Raw genomic sequence first — 25,138 nt, 5'->3', positions numbered from 1 at the left:
CATAATGAATGTATCGTCTGTATCAAGATTTATTTCTACTTAAAAAAACCCAAACGCCTCCATATCCTATGTTAGTTTCTTCATTACACCTAAAAAAGGTTGAATTTGCAACTATGTCTAGGCAGAATATTTCAGATCTTGAAAGCAACGCTGATGCTGAATCATCCATTGTATTCCAAAAATCCTCTGGAATTACACTTGAAAGTAAAATAACTATTGGAAGTATCCTTATTTTTAACTAATTTTATACAATCGAATGTTAAAAGAAAAGCAGATAAAATTTGCAACGATGTTATTTTAATGCAATTGTCACCCAGGATCAACATAAAGCCTCCACATACCGCTTCACACTATTAACCATTAACGCATATTGTATCTTGTCTCCAATACAATAACAAGAAAAAGTAGACATTTTCATAGATGAAAGATGTAAACTTTGCAACGCTGTATTGCCCAAAATTATCGTATACTGATTAAATCTATGCTATACGTCTAAACTTTGCAACGCTGCATTGCCTAAAATTATCGTATACTGATATAAATTTTACTATGAGTCTGCGAGTATCTCTAATTGTATATTTTATGTCTCAAATACTGCTACAATATACGAAACTATAAAAAGTGGGTATTTTTAAAGGGCAAGAATGTAATTTTTGCAACGTTGTACCGCTATTAACGGCTCATCCACAATTTGAAACTTTTACTACGGATTTTCTTATAATTTTTCAGTTACGCGTCATGTTTACTTGAAACTTACATTACTTGTTACTTACATTACTTTGAAATTGGCTTTTGGAAGAAATACTTCAAAAATATGAAGATTTATAAGTCTCAAACATGCAAACTTTGCAACGCTGTAGCTCCAAAACCAATGGCGTGGCGTGAATTGCGATATATCGATTGTCATGCCATTTAAGCCTATGAAAAAGGATCGATAGACAGGGTGTTCGCAGCGAAGTTCTTAATAATAGATTCTTTACCATAGCTTTAAATGGCATGAGAATCGATACATCGCAATTCACGCCACGCCACTGTCCAAAACCAAACGTATCCTCAAGCTAAAATTTTTACCGGAGGCTTGTCTCATCGTAAGGTTTCATTTCGGTCACGTACGAATGAAATCCCCGGGTTTCAAAAAAGGTCGCTCCTCTGACATTCGGACGTATCTCACTTTTCACATGAACCGCAGAAAGCATGGATTTGAATGTGACCCAGGGCTCACGAGGAAATTGAGATTCGCCCTTTCGCCAGAGGAGCGACGAAACGGAGCCACTCATTGGGAGGCTTTTAAATCTATTTTCCTCCCTCAATTGGACTGCATTTTGCAATTTGGAACTATAAATTCTGGCCCGGTTTAAAAAAAAACGCATGTGCCATTAGTATCCCTATGCACATAAGTGTTTTTTTTCAGATGAGCCAGAATTTATAGTTCCAAATTGCAAAATGCAGTCCAATTCGTCGTTACCTCCCACGAAAGAACATAACTACATTTGGATTACATTTTGCAATAAGGAACCACTATTTCTGACTCTTCCATAAAACCACCGTTCTGCACAGGGAAACCAATGGCATATACGTTGTTTCTAAAATGAGCCAGAAATAGTGGTCCTTTTTGCAAAATGTGGTCCATTTCATTGTTGCCAGATTTCGCCTCGTAAATTTGAATTTGTAAAAGAAAATGTTAGGTATTAATTGTACATTTCACTGATTTTTCCGCTGATCTCATGAAAAACGAAAATAAATTTTGGATACAGATTTCGCTTTCTCGTGTTTGTGAAAAATTGAATTCTTTGAATCAATTTGACAACCTTGGAAGTGAGTTACGTTTCTTCGTCCGGGAAATGACAAAAAATGAAGCTGAATCCTGTCGTAGCGAATTCAGTGAATAGTTTATTCTGCAGAATCTTGGAAAAATAAGACAGTTTCAAGGCATTATGTTCCGTAGTTCTGCAGTATTACAGAAACAGAACATCAGGAAAAACTAAGCACCGTCAAATCGTCGCTCCTCTGACGTAAGGGCGTATCTAGATTTTTGCATGAGCCTTAGAAAGCATAGAGTTATACGGAGCACAGGGGTCACGTAGTAATCAAGTTACGCCCTTACGTCAGAGGAGCGACGAAATGTAGTTAAGTTGATTCTACCTAAAATCGCCCGAATGATGACAGCGGCGATGATCAGCGTTGAGGAAGAATGAGGGGCTCGTAGGACAAAGCGCGTAAGTGCAGTTTTTGCTACCTCGAGAAATATGTGTTAGAAGTTTTGAAATTACATGGATCCTTATGGCGGAAAGAAAGTTCAAACTGACTTTTTGAAGCTTAAAAATTGAAATTTGAGAGGGAATTTTTCACAAAATATGCACTAAGACTAGTTTTACTTGAAATCATTAAAATCTGAACTTTTTCCAAAACTGCACTTATGCGCCTTGTCCTCCAAGCCCCTCAAATATTTTAGCAGCCCATTTCAAAAATTGAAATTATTGACGGTAACCGATTCATTAGAAGTTGAGGTTATTCGATGAACGCCATATTCTGTGCCAGAACGACATGCGAAATATCGCGTCGATTAGTTTCATTTTTTCAGCTACTTGTCATTTTTCTCGAATTTTGAGATCGCAATTCTGTTGTCAGGAGACTAAAGAATTCACCTACCAAATTTTGACAAACAAATTCACCGTAATGAAGTCGTGGGTTTTTTTTATGAGACAAAATATCGCATTCGAATGCAGTATTTTTCCTCTATTTTCCTCACGCCTTTAATACTTTGAATTTGTTCATCAAAATTGATAAGTGAATTATTTAGTCTCCTGACAATAGAATTGCGATCTCAAAATTCGAGAAAAATGACGAGTCACCGGAAAAATGGAACTAATCGATGCTATATATCGCATGCCGTTCTGTCACAAAATATGGCGTTCATCGAATCACCTTAATTTTCGAAATAGGAGGAAGCTTGAGAGATCTTACCGTGAAGAAGCGATGATCTGCAAGGTCAGGAACAGCTCTGATGCGTAGGGTGAAGATTTCCATCCTCGTTCATCGCCTTCTCGAATGTTGGCTGCAAAGAAAAAAATTAATATAATTAATTATCTAGTATATGGAACAGCTTAACAAATAAATTGAAATAATGTTGAAAAATAATGGAATAAAACTGCTTTTTTTACCACAAAATTACAATATTCTCACGTAATGTATTCAATAATAATCAATTTTCAACGATTAAACATTTTCATATCGACGACCTAAGGAGATTTGATGGACGCCATATTTAGTGTCAGAAAGGCATGCGATATATCGCATCCATTGGTTCCATTTTTTCAGCTACTCGTCATTCTTCTCCAATTTTGAGATCGCAATTCTGTTGTCAGGAGACTAAAGCACTCGCTTACCAATTTTAACAAAGCAATTCAACGTAATAAAGGCGTGGTTTTTTTTTAGAGAGAAAATATCGCATTCGAGTGCAGTTTCGATATCAGTATCGAATGCGATGTTTTCTCTCTAAAAAACCACGCCTTTAGTACGTTGAATTTCTTTGTTAAAATTGGTAAGTGAGTGCTTTAGTCTCCTGACAACAGAATCGCGATCTCAAAATTGGAGAAAAATGACGAGTAGTTGAAAAAATGGAACCAATTGATGCGATATATCGCATGCCGTTCTGACACAAAATATCGCGTCCATCGAATCACCTTAAGTGTAGAAACACGCGTTTCCGTCTGCTACTCAACAGATTTTCTGTCATACTTCATTTTTTCTCGGGGGAAGTGGTCTACCTAATTTCTTTAAAACTTCCGTGATTTTTTTTCAATTTTTGCAGAATACTTCGTGTAAATTTCAAGCTATGAAGTTTGCTTGTTTCTTTTCGAAAAAATAAAATAAAGGTGGAAATTTTATGACACCACAATAAAAATGCATGATTTTCCACTTTGGCCATCGATTTATGAAGAATTTAGGTAATTCGCAAATGCAAAAAATTGCAACACATTTCAATACGCAGAACACCTCGATAACTCCACTGATTGTGAAAAAAATATCGAGAAAATCAAAAGATTATCGCCCACAGGGATTCTTATATTAATTATCGATGGCCGAAGTGCGAAACCACCTATCTCCGTCTGCGACGTCCCGGACCTCCTGTTACACTTCATTTTTTCTTGGTAAAACTAGTCAACTTATTCATTGAAAACTGCCTCGATTTTTCCTCTCTTTTAGCAAAATATTCAATGGAAAGAAAACACATTGGATCTAGAGTCGAGACTCTTAAAAACATCGACAAGAAAAAGTACTCTTGATTCAATCAAATCTAGCTTAGATCAAGAACCAAGCCTCTTAATTTGAGCGGATTTCGTTTTGATTCAAGCAAAAATCCGATTGAATCAAGAGTATTTTTCTTGTTAATGTTTTCAAGAGTCTAGACTCTAAATGCAATGTGGTTTTTTTCCTGTGTTCTGTAAAGATATCAAGCCCAACAGTCGACTTGATTTTCCTCGATAAAATAAAATGGTAGCATTAATTTTACTTGAAATACGTGGTTTCACACTTAAGTCATCGATATTAAATGTACCACACTTCTCTCGTAAAAGAAGAAAAAATGAAAAATGAAAAAAACGACATTTTGTTGATGACATCAAGCGGCTTACCGAATCAACGCTGAGGAATACACGTGAGCAAATTGACTTCCGAAACGATATCCTCAAATCAAATTTCATAAAAATAATCACAGAATAAACACTTCCGAAAATTCGCACAATGACAACCGACACGAGTGACAAACAGTAACTCCACTTATTGTAAAACACGGTAAACTATTAGGTACACTGGACAGAAAAAGTAGAGGGTCGCTGACGAAAACTTTCGGCGGATAGAAAACTTGCGGAAAGTAAGGTTGTTCAACTATTCACTGCACTTTCTATAATCACGAAATAAATCACAGAAAAAATTTTTAATAGTAAAGTACCGAACACGGAAATAAAGTACCGAACACGAAAATATAGTACCGAACACGAAACTAAAGTACCGAACACGAAACTATAGTACCGAACACGAAACTACACTGATGGTAATGCACTTGAATAACACGACTATCACACGCGGTCCCGAGATGAATATATTTCCGATAAAATATACTTCCGATTTGATTATCCTCTACACTCAAGCTCAACCCCTACGGCTGCGCGACTTCGACTGACCAAAGTACCAGAAGTTCCGAGCCCTCGAGGTCTCCAAAGTTTTCCTTGTTGTTCTCGAAAACAAAAGAGTGGCTTCGATTTCCAAAATATCCCTACATTTCGGGTTTCCCAGGTGAAAGGTCAGTGCAAGCTCACAAAAGAAAATGTCTCCATTGAACTGAAGACTAATTGGATGTATTTCTATCAAACGAAACTATGTGCGTTAAGACATTAGCCCTGAGACCCATACGAATATGTCCATAACAGGGCTCACGTCATAATGCACGTAGTTCCGTTTGATAGAAATACGTCCTATTATTACAATAATTAATGAGGGTACCTGGATTTCCCGGATTAATTCATCTCTCACTTTTCACAACTTTCCTTTTTTTGCTGAAAAGTAGTGAGGGTTCGTCCATGAATTACGTAACCCATTTTTCCCGACCTTTGACCTCTCCTTCTCCCTTTGTCCAAAATGTCACTTACCTCCAGACACCCCCCCCCCCCCGGAAAAATTTTGTCATTTCAAGCGTGCCCCCCTTTTTTGCGTAGGTGTGGGTCGTCACGAACCCTTGCCACGAGTGTATCACATACAAATTCAAGTGTTTAAATGACTCAAAAATAACATAAATCACATAGGAAAAATCTAGAATCCACTCCTCCTTCAAGGCATTTCTTGACTGTAATCGACTCGGCTTGAATTCTGCCGTGCTAAGGAAGAACGCTGCATGAAAATTCGAGAGTTCCCAAGTTTCCCTTGATAAAGCATGTATTTTTTACGACATTTATGCATATTTTTCCTATAAAATTTCAGATGTTTGCATTAAATTGCGTGCAAAATCGTCTGAAAATTTCGGGGGAAAATATTCACCATTTTCCCGGTAAATGGTTCAGTTGCGTTGGTCACAAAATCGTGGTTTTATGCTTGAATTCTTGTGGGTCAGCTAAAAATAATAAGATCCGTCCAAACAGCAACTTTCTACGTTCAATATTAACCGAGATATCGCCCTTTGAAAAGACAGGTTTTTGATGTCGTCCATCGCGGTGATGACACCCTTGGTTTTTTCACCTTGCTTTCATCCAAGTATCACGCTGAGTAACCAGTGCATCACTGACTGATAAAAGCGAGGTGGAAGAAACCAAGGGTGTCACCACCGCGGTGGATGACGTCAAAATCCGGCTTTTTAAAAGGCGATATCTCGGCTAATATTGAACGTAGAGAGTTTGGATGGTATTATTTTTAGCTGATCTTACAAGAATCAAGCATCGAAACACGATTCTGTGACCATCGCAACTCTGCCGTGCTTAGGAAGAACGCCGTATGAACATTCAGGCGTTGCCAAATTTCTTACGGCAAATCACCAGTTTTCTGGAAAATTTGTAAAGATTTTCCTTCCAATTTTTCCGATAATTTTGTTCTCAACTCCACCAGCGGTTCCTGAAAATTTCAAGGAAATAGATTCATACCTTTCTTCAAAAATAACTATTTTCTGAGAGGAAATTTGACAACTCTCGAATGTTCATACGGCGTTTTTCCTTATTACGGCAGAACTGACCTAATCCGGTTTTTATCAGAAGAAACTTGGCAGCGTCTGAAGGCTCTTACGGCGTTCTCCCTTAGCACGACAGCATCAGACACTAGGACTTGGATTCAATGTCCTATTGTCATGTTGCCTGGATTGTGCTTTGTGAAATCCTCTCGGACCCGAGCATCCGATGCGTCTCAATCAAGATGATCAGGATGCATTTCCCCGAAAGGGCAATTGCGCCGACACTAATTCTCGAATGCACGATGCCATGACCGCCTCGATGAAGAGATGCTTTCACCTATAGCCATTCATCTCATCCTCATCTCGTACGCAGCATCCTGGGCTCCCGCCTTGCCAGATCGTCATAGACGTCGACCGTCTTTTCGTCGCTCCTTTGACGTATGGGCGTATAACAATTTCCGCATGAGTCTTGGAAGCATGGATTTGTATGGAAAATAAAGCTCACGTAGAAATTGAGATGTGTCTTTTCGTCGGAGGAGCGACGATTTGATGCGTGATAATGTCTTGATTCGTCGATCCCTTGATGGAGGGACGTAAGCTCGTTGCAAGGTTGGAAAATTGATCAAGGAATTCGATTTTTTATAGAAATATGACCGGCAATGGCCTGATCATTGCAATTGATCGACAAAGTTAAAGATAAAGAAGACTAAGAAAAAATATAGCGATCCTGATTGAAACGGCCGATTATTGAAGACTGCGGTCCGCTGTCTAAGACAGGGAAAAAGTAGGATTTGCCAGGGAATGACAAAATGAACGTATTTCTACCAAACGGAACTATGTGCATTAAGACATGAGTCCTGAGACCCATAAGTATATGCGCATTACAGGGCTCACGGCATAAATTCAGGGTTCCTGGAAAACCTGGGGAAACCTGGAAGAGTCAGGGTAAAAAAATGGCCTGGAAAACATGGAAAAGTCAGGGAATTTGCTCCAAAAGTCTGGAATTTTTTCAAGTACTGAGAAAAAAAATTTAATAAGTAAACAAATAAAAATAAAAGAATTAAAATTGAAATTGCAATTCCTTCGTTGTATTTTGAATTTTCCGCCAACTCATCCTCTTTATCGGCATTCGGAACGAATCGGAACTACTCGGAAGTGTTCGGTGGCTCCCCCTGCAGGTCAGCCATAATGATGGGGGCATCTTGTGCGACCGGTTGCGTCTAATGAAAAAAGAGATCGCAGGAGCTAGCCACTCCTCTTCACTCCTCTTCGACAGAGGCGTTGGAAGGGGGGGCCTGGCTCCCCCTAGAATTGGAAATAATATCATCTGCCCCCCCCCCCCCCAGAAATTCTGGATGTTGCAAAAAGACCTTCTTCAACGGCAAGTCTCTGTCGCCGTGGCCCGTGAGAGGATGCCTATAAATAGAAAAACCTGTTGAATGCAACAATTTCAAAGTATTTTAACCTTAAAATGTAAAAAACTGGGTGATTTTTAGGCATAAATTGAAGGAAGATTAGCGCCACAAGTGCCTCGAGATGCGCTCAAGTAGAGTTAAAATTTCAAAAATTTTCCGGGGGAGGCCCCCCGAAGTCCCCCCCTGAGCTGGGGGGTATTCCATACCCTCCGGTGGTGGGAGGCCAGGCCCCCCCTAGCAAAATGACCTAGCTACGCCTATGCTCTTCGATCGGGTAACCCTCAATCTTCAATGTAAAAGTTTCAAGTACACTCACTAGGATATCTTGCGCTTAGGTGAGAACTATGTCTGCATGCTAAGGTAGAGGTTATTTTTTTTTGTAACTCCGCCTTTTTTCCCTGGACAATACGCTCATTTAAAAAAATATATATGCATTTCTCAGTTTTTTTAAGAATAGTTCTTAATAGTCTGCAGAACGAAGACTGCAGGTTGGATTATTTTTTAAAAGAATCTGTTCAGTGCTCTTTTCCTTAGCATAGCAGCAATACCATGATGGGATTTATTTTTCAAATCCAATACTATACTATGAGTAAATGAAACAAATTGAAAAATCATTTGCTTTCACCAATGCGTGTATCGTTTAAGAAGGCGTTTATATTTCGCCAATTTTTTTTTCCAACACATTTTAAGTTTTTTTGTGATTTCATTCGTGCTATGATACTATCCTAGCCTCTCCGATGTATGCCAGACGGCAGTTTCCGGGGCCGCAAACGGATCTTAAACCTTCCTCTTCAAGGAAGTCCTGCCCTTAAAAACTAGCCTCTTATCTCTATTCTCTTGTTCTTTTCTATTTTTTCTTTTGAGGCCTCAGTCCCTATATGTCTTTACTTTTTTTATTATCAATTATGTTTTCATCCATTGTATGAACAGAATTTTTTGTACTCAAGTTTTATGCGGCAAATAAACGAAAAAAAACTATCCTAGCCTGATTTTCAAAAAAAAAGCTGAACCAGATCAAAAATTGATGAAAATAGAGGAGTTTTTACAAAAACCGAAAAATGCGCGCGCTGTCTCTTTTAGGGCAAATTATTTGAGTTTTTTTCCACGGAAAAAGGCCTGGAAAATTTTTCATTTTGGCCCGGAAAACCTGGAAAAGTCAGGGATTTTTTTTCCAAAATTGGCTGGGAACCTTGGCTTTGGAAATCATTAAGTTTGATACGGAACCACCCTTAATATTTACAAAACACACATTATATTTTTCTTTACTACATTTTTTTTTCCATCAATTTAAATGAGAATAATCCATACAGGATGTGCAAACATTTCAAGATCATGAATGAAAAACTCTGACTCCGCGAGATTAAATATTAGAGCCTAACACAAAGCGGAGCGGCGACGCACTGGCGCCTACAAACCTAACAGGGATACTTCACGCATTGCGCAATGCGTGAAGTATCCCCGTTAGGTTTGTAGGCGCCAATGCGCGTTTCGCGCTGGCTGCCCGCCCGTCGCGCCGTAACGTACCACAGTGCTTGAAGCAACTATTTCACACCAGAGGTATTGCACAGTATCCTATGAAATTGAAGGCGCTCCAACATATTAGGAATGGCAGGCATCTTTCAAAAGTACGGAGCTTTCCTCGCAAAATAAATCAAGATACTACGGCCCAAAATGAGAGCGGTAGTCCAAAACCCACTAAGTCCTAGCATCCGTAATTAGTGACGTTCAGCATGCACTTTATCGCTTGGCTGTTGCTTGATCTCCATCGGCTGTAAAAGGCTATAACACATTGTATCGCCGGCTACCTATAGGAACTATAGCCCGGCTGTATAATGTTTTATCGCTTCGTATAGCCCGGTTGTATGATTTTATGCGCTTTCTACGGCCACGGCCAGCTATATGATTTCCTATCGCTTTCTATAGCTGGCGATAAAGATTCCTATGGTATGTTGTAACGCAGCTCCTACAGCCAATTTTCATCGAGGCACTTTTCCCCCTTTAATTACCTGTCACCTTGCAATTTTTAATGGAGAAGACATTAGATACACAGCTTCATTAAAATGAGTCATATTTAGACCAGGTTTTCTAACAGGTATCTGTTAAAAAATTTACGAGTTTTCTTTCGAAGGTTTTTTTTTTATCAGTCGTAGCCACCACGGAAACAGATTAAATGGTAGAGTACCTATTAGCTCGAAAGTCAGGTTAAGCTTCGAGCTTAAATGCGTGCAATACCTAAGTGGCGATAAGACATGCCGCCCCCCCTCCCCTTTGAATTTGAAATGGTAGCATCCAGAACTACTGACTCCCTGAGAAAACCTGCACGATAGAAAAAATCTATTCGCGGAGCTGGTACATTTCCTCGTTTCGTTGCATAATGCAGCAGGAGAAAAGAAAAAAAATGGAGATTTTCCTAAGATTATTGGTAGTGTTAAACTTTCAATTTGCATACGGCCAACATGGAAGGCGCAAAGTGCTCTCGGCTCCTTGAGAGACAATTCAGTCAGTCAGAACGAAAACACACCGACTCGCAAAAATGAAAATGATCAAGATACATACAAAACTACACAGAAGTTAGTCGAAGAAAAAGATTTTTGGTGCCCTAAGGCAAGTATACCTAAGGACACTTTAAATATCCAAGTCGGAACAGATGCGGTAACTTCCACGCCCTTTATGAAAATTGGTCTGTCTTTAATGAAAAGTGAACATTTTCCAGGTACCGAGTTGGTTTGTTTTCGTTCTCACTCATTCAATTAAAAGGCTTGGAGGACATGGCGCGTAAGTGCAGTTTTTGAAAAAATTGAGAAATTAATGATCTGGACTTATTTCTATCAAACGGACCTAAGCGCCAAAGGGTGAGGAAGGTAGAGGGTGGCTTGGATTGTCGGCGGAATCGGGCGTCCGGCTTATTCCGTCCTATACTCGCAATGATTTTCCATGGCGCTTAGGTCCGTTTGACAGAACGCGCTATCCGGGATTCTGAATTCCTCATAAGGAACTCAAATTGGCGCTTAGTTCCGTTTGATAGAAATACGTCCATTTCAAGTTCAACTTCTCAATGCATATCCTGTAAAAATTCGCTCCCAAATTCAAATTTTTAAGCATCAAAAAGTCAGTTCGAGCTTTCTGTCCGACATAAGGATCCATATAATCACGAAACTTTAAACACGTATATTTCTCGAAATAGCAAAAACTTCACTTATGCGCCTTGTCCTTCAAGCCCCTCGACAAATGGAGATGTTGCATGTGTGAGGAATTTGCGATTTGACTGTTGATTCAGAAGTCAAAGTTCGCGAGAAACACGATGGTGCCACTGGTTTTCTCTGAAATCAACTCCCAAGCTCAAAAAAGCTCTCAAGTTGAGGCCAAAATGGAGGGGATATCCCACGCTATCCTGAGAGTCCACCTCTACATCAAGACAAACTCTCCATGCAAAGATAGGGAGCAAATACATTGACAGGGCTGCCACTTTATTGGGAGACTCTAAAACTGAAAACACGGCAACCCTGCTAATGTATTTTCTCCCTATCTTTGCATGGGGAGTTTGTCTTGATGTATACAGAGGTGGACTCTCAGGATAGCGTGGGATATCCCCGCCATTTTGGCCTCAACTTGAGAGCTTTTTTTGAGCTTGGGAGTTGATTCCAGAGAAAACCACAGGCACCCTCGTGTTTCTCGCGAACTTTTACCTAAGAATCTACAGTCAAATCGCAAATTCCTCAGGCATGCAACATCTCCATTTTCGCATGATCCCCAGAAAGCATGGACTTACACGTGAAACAGGGCCCGTGTGGAAATCGAGATACGCCCTTACGTCGGAGGAGCGAGGAATTATCTCCTCTCAAGTTGTTGAAATGATAGGTGGATCCTAATGAAATTTGCGTGATGTTGCAGCTAGAAACAGGCAAAGAACAATCTCTTCCACACGCTTGGTTAATAATATATTCAGTGGTAGACAAAGCGAGCTTCCAGCGGGCAGAGGATGATCTGACCAGACTCCAAGACTCGGACTTGCTCAGGACACGGCCCACGATTTTGGTAGGGAATAAAATCGACCTCGCGCGAAGTAGAGCCGTATCCACACAAGGTGAGTTCCGAGTCATCCTTACCTACTTCAGCTGCCCTTCTCATTCTTCCACCTCTCGTTCAGTGTTCGAAACTCACATTTGAGTTTTAGGAACCAAGTGGCGCATCAAGCCCGATTTTTAGGCGCCATCGAAGATTTTTTAGGGGCCAAATTGACTTTTTGCCTATATATTACGGCGCATTTAGTGAAAATAGTTAGATGCAAGATGTTTTCGTAACAGAACTAGTAAGTATAGCTGTAACTCGGGGAAGACAAAAGCACAAATGATGAAATCGTGAAGAATAGAAAAAGCTTTCACTTGTAATGCTGAAGATTAATAATCTAAATTGGTTTATGAATAATTGAAAATTGAATAATCACCTGATATGAATTTTCAGATTTTTAGGGGGCAATTTTTAGGGGCCGCGTTGGCGCAGAGCCTTCATTTTTTGGGCGCCATGACCGATTTTTTAGGCGCATTTGGCGCGTTGGCGCCTGTGAGTTTCGAACACTGCTCTCGTTCTTACCTTCTCTGTATAGGGTGGCTGCAAGTCCGGAATTTCCGAAAAGAGTACTGATTTTTTAAGGGCGATCAGGAAGGACTGAAAAAGTGCGGAATTTCCACAAGAAGCTCCGGAATTTTATCATTTTTGTCGCAATTTGAGCAAGGATTTCAAAATTTTGAATTCATCCGAATTTCGTCAAATGGAGGTACTGAAAAAATACTGAATTATTCTGTTGAGGAGGTACTGAATTTTTTGGGAATGCACGGAAAAAGTACTGTAAAAGTACTGATTTTTGGCCAGTCTGTTCTAGTAGACACCCTGCTAGAGGTCTGCTTCAGGTACACTGAGAAAAATGTTCGTGTTCTTTTGGTTAGTGTGGAACGTGAAACACAAACCGACCCGAAATTCTTGTTGATTTCGGTATACAGTTCGTGCTGGATTTACGTAGCACAAGAAAACTGAAAAAGTGGGCAACAGTATGTAGGATTGACCGAAGCTTTTATTGCTTTGTGTTATTTCACTTCCCATATTTATCAAACTTTCTTGTTAATTTTTCTTTCCATGCATTGATATCTATGATTTTTCGGTCACATGTAATGCTAAAAAAAAATTGATCATGAATGTTACAAACTTGGGATTGTGGTCTAACTGAGACGTGGAAAGTCTTTCTTGCCGCTTTCCAGAGAAGAAGCAGGTCAAGAGTTTCTCAGGTCTGTGGACTGATGATTATAGAGATTCTAGTTTTTTAATTTCCTGCTGGTGTTCCAGAAAAGCTTATAGCTATTTTTTTAAAACAACTTTTCATGCTGCTTTTTGAGGAATGCATGTTTTAAGGAAAATTAGTTTTTCTGAAAAATTGCCGGAAAATGAATTCCCTAAGTGTAACGTACCTATTAACTTCCAGAAACCCCACATCGACGGTGAAAGTCGGCAATCACATAACTCGGTTTGCGACGTCGCAGACTTCCTGTCATACTTTATTTTTTAAATGGAAAACTACTCAACGGCAATTCTTTAAAACTGTCATGATTTTTCTTCTCGATGCGAAGAAAATTCTGCAAAAACTTCAAGAAATAATGTCAATTTGTTCTCCTTTAAAAAAATGACGTAGAGGCGGAGATTTTCAGACACCGCAAACGAGTTATGTGATTGCCGACTTTCACCGTCGATATATCCTATTTAGGATAACGCACAATTATACCGAGGTAATACGGATTTTTTTTCCTTTGAAGGAAAATTTTCTCTCTCCTTTATAGCTATTAAAAGAACTCCCTCAACGGTCTGCAGGTGGCAACTCTAAATTCTCATCAAGAATGCATGTAAAACTTACTGTGCAAAATTTTTTGTTTCAGATGGAAAATGTTTAGCTTGTACATTTCGGGCCAAATTCATCGAAATATCAGTGGGAATCAATCACAATGTAGATGAATTACTAGTAGGAGTTCTCACACAAATTCGACTGAAACTGGAAAATGCCGGTCGAGAAGGGTCCAGTAGTGCCCATTGGTACAAAAATAGGGGTGTCATTCGAGCCAGTATGAAAGCACGACAAATGTTCACTTGGATTTTCGGCAAAGAGGACTCAAAATTTAAAAATTGCGAGAACCTCCAGATTTTGTAAATAATGTAATTTAATTCTGCTACTTTGTTTCATTCAAATTCACTGTGTTTCTAATCTTCCTTATAGGAAACACCCATATCTAGTGCTAGGACGAAATGCAAACTTGTACTTTGCATATCTACTTCTGTTTTATCCTAATAGATTTTTTCCGGCAATTACAATCCTTTAAACAGTAATAGATTATTTAAGTGCTTACATATCAAGTGCTTGTAAACTCTAGAACTTGTATCTACACAGTACCTGCACATGTATGTATGTGTTACAGACAGATCCCAACTCCTTGGATGATTAGAGTCCACCATATCAAAAGAGGACAGCTCCAGTAGAGCCAGTGACTCAATTTTTCAATGGTAGGGTCACCCAACTGGTCCCTTTTATTGGGCAAATTCTTATTTTCCAATATGAGGCAAACATAAATTAAGTCAGCGTGACTTAAACAAATTTACGTGATGTTATTTGAAAACTAACGCTCAACTGTGCTTCCATATATTAGCCATGTTCTGTAAAGCAAGGTTACAATGAAAGTGAATTTGGCTCCTAATGGACCAGGTGGGTTCTTATTTATGCAGACTTAACATAGCAGCAAATCCATGTGCATCACTCAAAAATCATCAAGACATGGGATGAGAAAGCGACTAAGATGAGAACATTAAACAGGAACTTTCTAAGATAGTTAAGTATCTCATGGTGACAAGCTACCTCCCCGAAGAACTTTGATGTAGAAATTCGCTCAAAATTTCTGACAAGTAATTGGAACATGAAGTACTAAAGTTCTTGAGAATTTCCATTCCTGCTGTGTACCTTTTCTGAAAATGTTCTGTCCTAGATCTAGACTCCCTTTTCAAAATTTTTCGCTGGGCAACTTCTAAAGATTGAAACATTTTTATTATAAGTATGGGCAGCTTTAGGTCTGCAAAAACAGATTTAAAATGGCTCATTGAAAATTTAATAGATTCAGACCAACCGCGGCAAAATAGCAGGTGTGTCTAAATCCATACAAATAGATTTTTCGTCCAGAAACTGGGATCTGTCAATATCTTATGTGCAAGAATTGTGAGTACCCATTGCATAGAAATTGCAATGATTTTACTCTTTCTCTGAAGGAAGCAAACTTTGAGGAACACACCTCAGTACTACAACAATACAAATGTTAATTTTGAATTTTGCATGGTTGAAGCCATGAAATTTAAAGTTTTCATATAAGTTAGATGCCTAAAGGTCAAGAAAGACAGAATGAATGATTTGCCGCTATGAATTAATTTCTGTGTTAAAAAGGAAATGATCTGTTTGAGAATTTTTAAATAGTTGAGGAAATTCTCTTATTATGAGAATTGTTCTAAAGATGATGAGATTTTCCAATTGTGAGAAATTCTTCCGATTCCTTCAATTCAAAAGTTCGCATTCAGTGGAAAAAACGAAAGTCAGTTGTCCATCTTAACAACTTATGTGTCTAATTTTTTCTATTAGTATTAAATTTTGATGGCTTCTTTCATTCTTAATAATAATATAAAATCATAATTAAGAATTAGTAAATAAATTGTTAAAGTCAAACCCACGCAGAGGAGTAAAGTTGTAATGATTCATTTAATGTTTAAGGTCATTATGATCTAGATCTTGGGTTTACTCTCAATAATAAGCAAAGAAATCAAATGAAACGTCCAATAATTCTCTCTCTTCCATTTTTTCACCGAAATATCCAATAATAATATAAGAAAATAACTTCACTTTAAACAAAATATACGCATACATGAGAAATACTTGCACACTGACTAATCCTCATGAAGTATGAGTGAAATGTCTTCTGCATGGAGGAAAATACAATACAAACGTGGTCCTGATACTGCGAGTTAATGGGGGGGGGGGGGGTGTAGATGAATTCAGGATTTTTACCATCTAAAGGGGAAGTCAAACCCTAGAAGTCCAAAAATTAGTAACGAAGTTACTGAAATAAACTCCAAAGCATCAATGCAAAACTCCTCTCTCTCTCTCTCAAAAAAAAAATTGAAGTATAACTCCCCAAATTTTCTACCTATAGCAAAACTCTTGTTCAGTTTTGTACTGAAACACATTAGGAGAATTGCGAACTGGATAGAATTCATTTTGTAACTCCGATTCTAATGTTCAGTATTTTTGGCCTTGAATTCACCTCAAAATAGTATAAACCCAGCTTTATCCTACACCATCCTCCTTTATACTACCTTCTGTATACTGACTTCCAAAAGTAGGTATTCCAAAAACGTGCCAAAAACGACCTCACATAACTTATCCAGTAAAATGCATCGCATATGTTTTAGACACCTTGATTACAAAATTCTTTGCGACAGCTGTGCCAGTTTTTTCATCGATGCACCGATGACCAGGCTATAGAGCCGAAGACTATAAGTACCTGAGCAAGAATGAAATGAAGCTTGCACAGGTTATTGTGTAAATGTAACTAAATAAACATTATCCGAACTGGAAGATTTTCAATTACTTTTGACATTCAATATCATCATTCATTTTTGTTCTCTTTCACTATTCGCATAAGGTTTTATTTTTTTTTTTTGTTTCTTTTGTGCTGTTTATCTTACTATAACCAATAATTAACGAATTGATTTGGATTTCATGAAGGTTTTGTTCATGTGTTATCGTTATGTTTCATTTTATATTTTATTAATATTTAAGTGTTTAAATAGAGAACTGTTTTTTATGTAATTCATTTTTATAATTTATTTAATAAATTTCAAACAAATTAACTGGTTGCCTCTTTTTTGAATGATTGAATTGAAGCCCTGTTCCTTCCTATGAAACATCAGGATTTTTTTTTTTTTTTTTTTTTTTTTTTTTTTACAACCTCAACATAATTTTCAGCTGTTAACATTAGTAATTTTCAGAATCTGAATGAAAATTGATGGCAAAATTGAAGTAAAATTTAACACTTTCATCTCAAAAAAAAATATTGGGTCTTCGGCAGTCATAAAGTGGTGTCTGAAGATCTGTAACTAAATGAAAGAATCAAATAGTTACAATTTACAATTACTTACAATTCAGTTAGATTATAGTTGATTAATCAAATTGACGAGTTCCTTAGTGGCAATGGAATTAGAGAGCCACAAAAAACTGGAGAGACAACTGAGAGAACACTGTGAGAAACTGTACTAATTATTTCACCTATACTAAGCTTTCAATTCTTTTGAAGAAAAAGAAAAAACCGAAAAAAACTAGTTTTAGTTTTGAATGGTTTTTATCAATAAAATATCAATGACAAAACTTAACACTCTTCCAAGTTTTGTGTCATCAACAGTTAAATTTCTGTGATCTTTTCGCTGTTGGAAGGGCATTCTTGGAAACTTTGAGAAATAAAGTTGGAAAAAAAAATTATTCTATGTAAAAATATGAGTGTGGCGTGAATTTTAGATGGTCTCAAGCAAGACATTTCCTCAATGCTCCTCTATGCATCAATAAAAAGAAATAGTTGGAAGTTCCAAATATAAACATAAAGCATTGCACATTTAATTTTTTTTTTTAAAAAAAAGAGGAGGGGATGAAAAAGGAAAAATTTGATGATAATTTATTGGATGTTAGTGCGTGAGATGAGAATGTGCATTCTAGGTGAGAAGTGCTTTGGATGCACAAATTGGAAAACGATTCCATAATTTAATCAGCGAGTTCAAAAACACACCAACTCGGAAAAAAAAATTGTTCAGGAAACACCTAAAACTGCGCAGCTAGGGAAGAAGTTAGTTTAAGAATAACCTTTTTGGTGCCAAAGGACAAGTACTTAGAGACTTTGTAAAGCACCAAGATGAAATCGATACACCATGTTTGATGACAGAGAATTAGGTGTTTAAAATTTTCCGAGTTGGTGTGTTTTTGTTCTCACCAACTTTCAGATACTGATTTTTCATAGTCTGCCTAGAAAAATTTATATTTTTCGACCTGAATAACGCTTGAATATTTATTTAACTTGTTGCTACAAGGTATTGAAAAAAGAAAACCGCAAAATTGGATGGTTACCCTTTCCCTTGAGATGGCCAAAAATTGGTATTTCCAATGAAATACTTCGATTCTTCTCTTTTCCTGTCGCTGTTTCAAGCACTTCCGATTGCAATTTCGAAATTTCCTTTTGCGTGCTGCAGATGCCTCTACCCATAAGTGTTACTAAACCATGAAAAAGTGAGAATCAAAAAAAACCTGAGTTGGTGTGTTTTCGAACTCACTGATTCAATTTCGAAAAGACGCATGGAATGATTAAATATTAAATGGTAGCTTATGACATGAATGAACTTCGAACTAGAATACTGCAGTGAAAAAAAGCATTGTAGTGGTCAGTTTTTGCGCCAAGTCTATGCAGAACTAAGTTTCACTCAAGATGAACAGTATTTTGTTTCTTTCAGAAACCATGATGTTTTCCAACTCCTTTCACCATGATGCTTTTCTGATTAGAAGAGGGTACTTAACTGTCGAACTGTACTTAAAACTCCCAGAACTTAGCTTTTTCTTCAGGATCCATCCCGCAGGGGCATGGATCCTGGCATGAGCATGGTTATACCTATTGAGAGTGAAACGACTTGATCCTCAATAAAATACAGGAGTTCATTAAACATTACGTAATTTGAAAAGAGTTTTGAGAAGAAAGGTTTATTCTCATTGTTAGCAACTTTTTTTAAAATAAAAAAAAGAACTTTAACAAAAATATTAATGATAAAGAAATTGGACTGAGTCTAACACCAATGCACTAAGACACATCAAGTTTGAACTGAGGAAAGGACACCGTTAATTTTTTTGGCTGACATGCACTAGAATTCAGTTTAAAAGCAAAATTCTCAATAAAGAGGGGTAGAAACCTGCGCGAGCAACATTTCCCTTAAATACTGAAAAAAGCAGGTTTGAAGTTTTCTCCCTCGATGAGACTCAGTATGATGAAAATCGACTACTTTTATATTCAAAATATTCTTTCTCAACATTGAATTTCAGACTGGAGATTATGAGTTGATCGAATTCAGAACTACCTACTTCTGACTCATTCATCCAAAGTGTGACTTGGTGCATTCTTGTTTAGCTCCATCCAATTTACAATCAATACAACAGAATTCTAAAACTACATCTAATTAATCTTATGAATTATGCATACTTCATGACCTCATTATCAGTACAAGAGCAAAACTTATGCCAGTTGATAACCGGAGATAGACTCAAGTGTGTTCACCTTCAAAAATTTGAGCTCATGTTACTTTTCTTCTGCCTTCTTGAATTCTTTTGAAAATGAAGTTGACAAGTTTAGTTCACTTTGAGGGGAGGAAACAAAAATTTAAAGTAAAAATAAATAAAAAATCAATATTCCTACGAAGAATCCTGAGTTGAGGTATGAGGATGCTTATCACCTTTTGGTTTCAGTCTGCGATCTAATCTGTGCTGAATTGCATCTTGTTCTGCTTTGAGTTTTGCAGCAGATTCTGCTTTCACAGCATCTAGTTCTTTGGAGTACTTACATATTGTTTTCTAAATAACAGAAAACCAAAAAAGGAAAGAATGAGAACCAATCAGATAAAAATAAAAACAAGCGGGAGAGCTCTAATACATCCATATTACAGAATTGCGCTCAGCTGTTTTATATGTAGGTGCATTTTTAAGTTCCCTGAAGAAGAAGAAGAGCACCATTGAGATGAAAGAATTTGCTCACCAAAATTTGAAATGTCAATTTTGAGAAAACTGCACTGCCGATAACAGAATAAATGTTAGAACTATCGTCCTCTGTGTTTTGTCATCAGAAGCATCAAATATAGGTATCATAGATTAATCTATTCTAATATCTTAGGCCCCTCTTCACCATCATGTTGTTGAGGCGATGCGCCATTTGAGGTCATTGCCACTAGTATGCTAGAATTCTAGAGGTAGGTTTAAATCCAAGAGCACTCCCTGTCGGCTGAGCGCTTCAAATGAACCCATGAACCACTTGAGAATAGATATTTGGGTGGATCAGAAAATAAGCCCTGGATTAAAATTTTACCAGATTTTCAAAAATCCTGAAAAAAAGCTGTAATCTCCCTGATTGTTTAGGTATCCCTGCAATTTTTTTAGGGCCTACATCGACAGAATTACATTTATTTGCATATGATGTGTTCTGAACGTGGTCGGCTAGCTTAGAAAAGACAGGTCCTCAAGATGTTCCTTCGAACTATCATGTATTTTTTTCAACAAGACCAATTGGTTGACATAACGCAAACTTCTATCGATAAGTTATGCTTGTAGATCCTATCAATGCTCTCGGCGATGACTTGACCTCCAACGATTCCATGTAACTTGATCAGACATTTTCCTGTCAGCATTTTTCATTTCCTCAGGCTGTAAGGTTGAACCGGACCTTTAGAGGAATAAATCTATAGGCTACCTAAGTTATTGCAGGGAGCATTTTATTGATGAACAAGGAGGGCATATGAAATAAAATTTGCCTCATGAAAATTTTTTGTGTATAACTAGGTCTGGCCGCCAAAAAATGGAAGAAAGTGTAGCCAAACATCCTTAAAGTCTTCCGTTTGTAAATTTTGATGGAAATTAAAAAAAATACAATGCCAATTTGTGTAATTTTTGCCACATAAAGATCGCAGTTAAATAAATTAATTAGAAAAGCTAGGCAAGAGGAATACCAATGGAGTCAATAAAGTGCGAAACAAGCAAGTTGTTCTTGTGTATTAGGAATCTGATGGAGAAGTGCAATTGAGGGGATGAGGTTCCGGAGGAATGGAAAGAGTCATGGATCACAGCTCCTCATAAATGGGACGGAGGAAAGATGGCAAAAACTACCGAGGTTTGTGGGTGACAAGATGCGAAAGATCTACAGGAAAATTTTGAAAGCAAAGATGGAGGAAGAATGGAAGCCCAATGAAGCAGAGGAACAGGCTGGGTTTAGAGCCCATGGATCGACAGTTGACAATTTGTTCTGTGTCACTGAGATTGTTGAGAAAAGAATGGCAGGCAGAAGGATAAGAGCTACATTTAGTTTTTATAGATCTTCAAAAAGCCTATGATAGCGTACCGTTGCTGAAACTCTGAGAAGCCTTGGCAAAATCTGGTTTTAGTGAGGGCCTTATCGTAGCGATTACGCGGTCTTACAGTGGCACTTTAGCTAAAATTTGTTGTCAAAGGAGATTTACCGAGGGTTTTTGGGTACACAAGGGATTAAAGCAGGGTTGCTGTCTCTTGCCGACTTTGTTTAAAGTTTCCTGGGAACAGGTTTTAAAAGAATGGAAAAGGAAGTGTTCTGGCATGAGCGTTCCTTTAACTGAGATAGACACTCTTTTCACTTTGCATTTTGCTGATGACCAAGTGGTTGTTGCTCAGAATGCAGAAGATGCGGAATACATGGTTCGAAAGTTGGTTGTCGAATATCACAAGAGGGGCTTAGAAGTCAGCATTCAGCAAGTCAGCAAAACAGAAAAGTTAACGGTGAGCAGTGATCAGCAAAGCATAGAGTTAAAAGATGGCCAGGAAATCAGAGGTTGCGAACAATACAAGCGCCTAGGTGTGCGCTTAATATCAGATGGCAACTTTGACCAGGCAATCAAAAATTCAGAAAAATCTGAAAGTTTTAGGCGGGGTAAAATCTCATAATAGAAACTCCCTTGCACAAATCAGCCTCCTTCTTTTTCTTATATCTCTTTCTTCACATTTCAGCATTGGGAAATCAGAAATGGGTGTACTGGAAAACATATTATAGCATATGATTCCTTCCAGTAAAGGGGAAAACTTACCACAAATTCTATTTGCTGCTTAATTCTTATGGTTTGCCCCATACCATAGGGAGCAAGACGGCCATCCACATATGAAAAGTCTGGATCGTCCCGAAATTCTTTAGTCTGGTTTGGTTGGACAGTTAATCTAGAGGGCCTGATAAGAACATAGGAAATGAAATGCAAGGATGAAATACAGCTTTTATAAATTGAGTATTGATTCAGTATTGATTGTGAAACCGCAGGAACGCGTACCTCGTTTGCAGTGTTTCAAAATCTCTCCTTCCATTTTTAATTTTATGAAAGGGGAACAAACCAACACTATTGCTTGAAATTTTCTCAGAATATTTTTCGCGCAAAGAAGAATAATCAAAGACGTTTTCAAGAAACAGAGCTTGGTATTTTCCTACCTACTTGAGAAGAAAATATAACAAGAAGTCTGCAATGCTGCAAACCGAGATATGTATTCCTGCAATTTCACCGTCCATAGACCAACGATATTTTGCTCAGGGCAAAGTCAAATAGATACAAATTAAGTATTACACCTGTTTGATACTTGGAAAATTGCTAAGGAAAAAACCTGGTAATGAACCCTAATAGTGAAACACTTCCATGTTGGCAAGCTGGAGTTATGGAAGCTACAGCTGCCCTTTTTCATCCATACTGACTGTTTTTTGTAAAATGAGTTTCACTGGCTACCTGCTCCCCAGAATACTCCACAACCACTGAAAGGGCATGTAAACTAGATGACATTCAAGATTCCCTTCCATCCAGAGTCACCGTTCTTTTTCCGTTTGAGGGATTTTCATGGCTCTGAGAGTCTATACTTCCTCTATAAAAATACCCTAGTATTACCCGTGGAAACACAGCTTCCAGAAGAAATTTCTAAATTTATCTTTTAAGGGAATCTTTTGCAACTTGTAGTGCGAAATTCCCCCTCGCAAGGGGTGCCCCCAGTGTATTTTCATTTTATGGTTTACTCGAATAGAACCTGTACAGCTGACCATGAGTCTTAAGTTTAAGGAACATTAAAGGAAGTCCTGCTCAAATTGAAGAGCCATAAGTTGTAGCTAGAACTGTCTTTTTTCTATTGACACCAAAACAAATAATATATTCTTTGAGGCTCAAAGAGATGATTACAGGAAAAAGTAGGATTAATTCAAACAAGTCACAAGTGGTAACTCTCACCAACTGCAGTCATCTCTCTCAAAATTGCAACCAGAACTAAGGAAAGGAAAAAATGGACAAATGTTAAACAACCCGTATGCATCAAACATCGGTTGGCCCACAGGTCAACACATACCTTTCTGTTGAATGGTGCCATTTTCTGATGTGACATATGTGCATTCTTTTCTTTCCCCAGTTCTAACTATAGTTCACGCCAACTAAATTTGTGCACTTTTGGACTGAGACACAAGTTCTGCCATCTTGCTTCTCGCAATTGCTTTCCATGTGAAAATGATATTAGACGATTTTCTTTGGAAGTCTAAAAAGTGTGTAAACTTGTTTGGCGTGGACTCCAACACTCTTCCACTAAATAAAGTCTCATTAGCAGAGACTGTAATAAATGTTCGCTTCCACATTTAAAATTTCAAAGCTCACTTTTTATTTCATACATGTTCGGGACAGGCTGCTACAATTGGTAACTCTTAGAAATTAATATATTTGTCGTGATGATAGAATAGCCATTTCAAAGTCAAATTTTAATAGCATAACATGGTGGATTTTCTCAGAATTAATGCTGCAGATGAACCTTAAACTTCGTCAAAATATTTTCGACTGGAAATAATTGAAGAGTCTGACGAGAAAATTCTTCTCCCTTTATGCTTTCTACAGAGAATTCCTGTTTACGTAAAGGAGATGATACACGATTGTACACCCTACATCTAAATTTTTTTGAAAGGCTTCTCAAAGACACAAGATTCATAAAAAAAACTGACTCTTAGGTCTGAGAAATGTGAGTAACCTTGAAAATATGGGAATAGTAAGCCACTTACGGAGGTTTCGGTCTTACAGCAAATAAGGTAGCGCTCGAACTTATTGGATATTTTGGAATAGCTTGCAGCCCACCTGGAAAGAAAAGCTAATCATAAGTCAAAATAGGAAGTAAATACAAATATTGATAGGTATTTCAATCAAAGAAGAGAGTGCAAAGGAAAGTCTGCATTGTCACGAACCAAATGATGTGGCTCCTTCATCCAGCTATTGACATGTCGAATGTGCAGGAGAAGTCAGAGAGAAATAATCAGTGATTCAATGTTTATTGTATTTGCAGTATCAACGCAATAACATACAGCTTTTCACAATGTACACATTGGGACTTTTAAATCGGCGATAATTCTGTAATTACTCAGGCAGACCTGCATAGAAGTCTTGGAAAATCTTAAGATCTGTTTTGAGAAGTGTCTCGATCACATGATTTGTACATTCAGAGATCATAAGGTTGGTGATTATGGTAAGACAACAATGTGGGTCTTTGAAACTTCCAGTCCATACATGTGCATATAGGAGAATCAAGGAAGAATTTTGAGAGAAACCTGTGATTCTCACTTCGCCTTAGCGGGAAATATGCTCCTTTCAAGCTGACAATGCCTGGCCCTCCCTTTTCTCCGGTCGTTTTCAGAGCCTTTTCATTATGGATCGCAGCTGATCACAACCCACTAGTTGTGCATTTGAACAGTTTAAACATCCCTACTGCACTGAGAGGCTCGAATTTATTCGTTTTACGCTAACAACACTTTATGGTGCTTTTGAGGAGTGAGGAAATTTTGAGTCTGAGATCGCAACTTCAACAAACTCTCAACGTCCCTATTTGATATGAGCGTTTAGTGTGGTATCAACATTTCATTTTTGTTTTGGTGGATGTGCTTAAGGGAGAAATTAACATCAAAAGTAGCTTACCTCTGGAAAGAGACAAAAAACTGTGTTTGACTAACATTCTCTTGCCAGTTACTTCAGGCAACTTCTGGGCTATCTGTTACTATCACCCTGGAGCACAGCAAAAATTTTGATTCAAAATTCACGCCTTTTCAATTCTTTACGACATATTTAAGGGTCTACCTTGGCACATGTAACTTTGGTACTTATCACGATGCTTATCACGGCCGTGTGCTTTTTCGATAATCAAAAGAAAACATTGTATGGTACTACCGAAAACCTAACTTTCAACAGC

General features: G+C 37.8%; 2 protein-coding genes across 2 annotated transcripts in view; one reads left to right on the top strand and one right to left on the bottom strand.

The window, feature by feature from the left end:
• Rgk3 (Rad, Gem/Kir family member 3) overlaps positions 1 to 17,089 on the top strand; it is a 263,342-nt gene extending 246,253 nt beyond the window's left edge. Inside the window, exons 5-6 of the mRNA XM_019058326.2 lie at positions 11,959 to 12,151; positions 13,989 to 17,089. Coding sequence (XP_018913871.2) covers positions 11,959 to 12,151; positions 13,989 to 14,257 — 462 coding nt within the window. The 3' untranslated portion in view covers positions 14,258 to 17,089. The remainder of the gene's footprint in view (positions 1 to 11,958; positions 12,152 to 13,988) is intronic.
• A 1,769-nt stretch (positions 17,090 to 18,858) lies between these two features.
• Positions 18,859 to 25,070, bottom strand: mRpL52 (mitochondrial ribosomal protein L52). The gene is made up of 4 exons (XM_019058324.2): positions 24,868 to 25,070; positions 23,964 to 24,036; positions 21,988 to 22,123; positions 18,859 to 19,738 (listed from the first exon to the last, which is right to left on the bottom strand). The coding sequence occupies exons 1-4, from the start codon at positions 24,902 to 24,904 to the stop codon at positions 19,580 to 19,582; spliced, it is 405 nt and encodes a 134-aa protein (XP_018913869.2). The 5' UTR covers positions 24,905 to 25,070; the 3' UTR covers positions 18,859 to 19,579.
• Positions 25,071 to 25,138: the final 68 nt, after the last annotated feature.

The sequence above is a fragment of the Bemisia tabaci genome, chromosome 2 (genome assembly GCF_918797505.1).
Source record: "Bemisia tabaci chromosome 2, PGI_BMITA_v3".
Taxonomy (NCBI): Eukaryota; Metazoa; Arthropoda; class Insecta; order Hemiptera; family Aleyrodidae; genus Bemisia; species Bemisia tabaci.
Note: the sequence above shows the minus strand (reverse complement) of the source record. Positions and strands in the feature narration are given on the sequence as shown.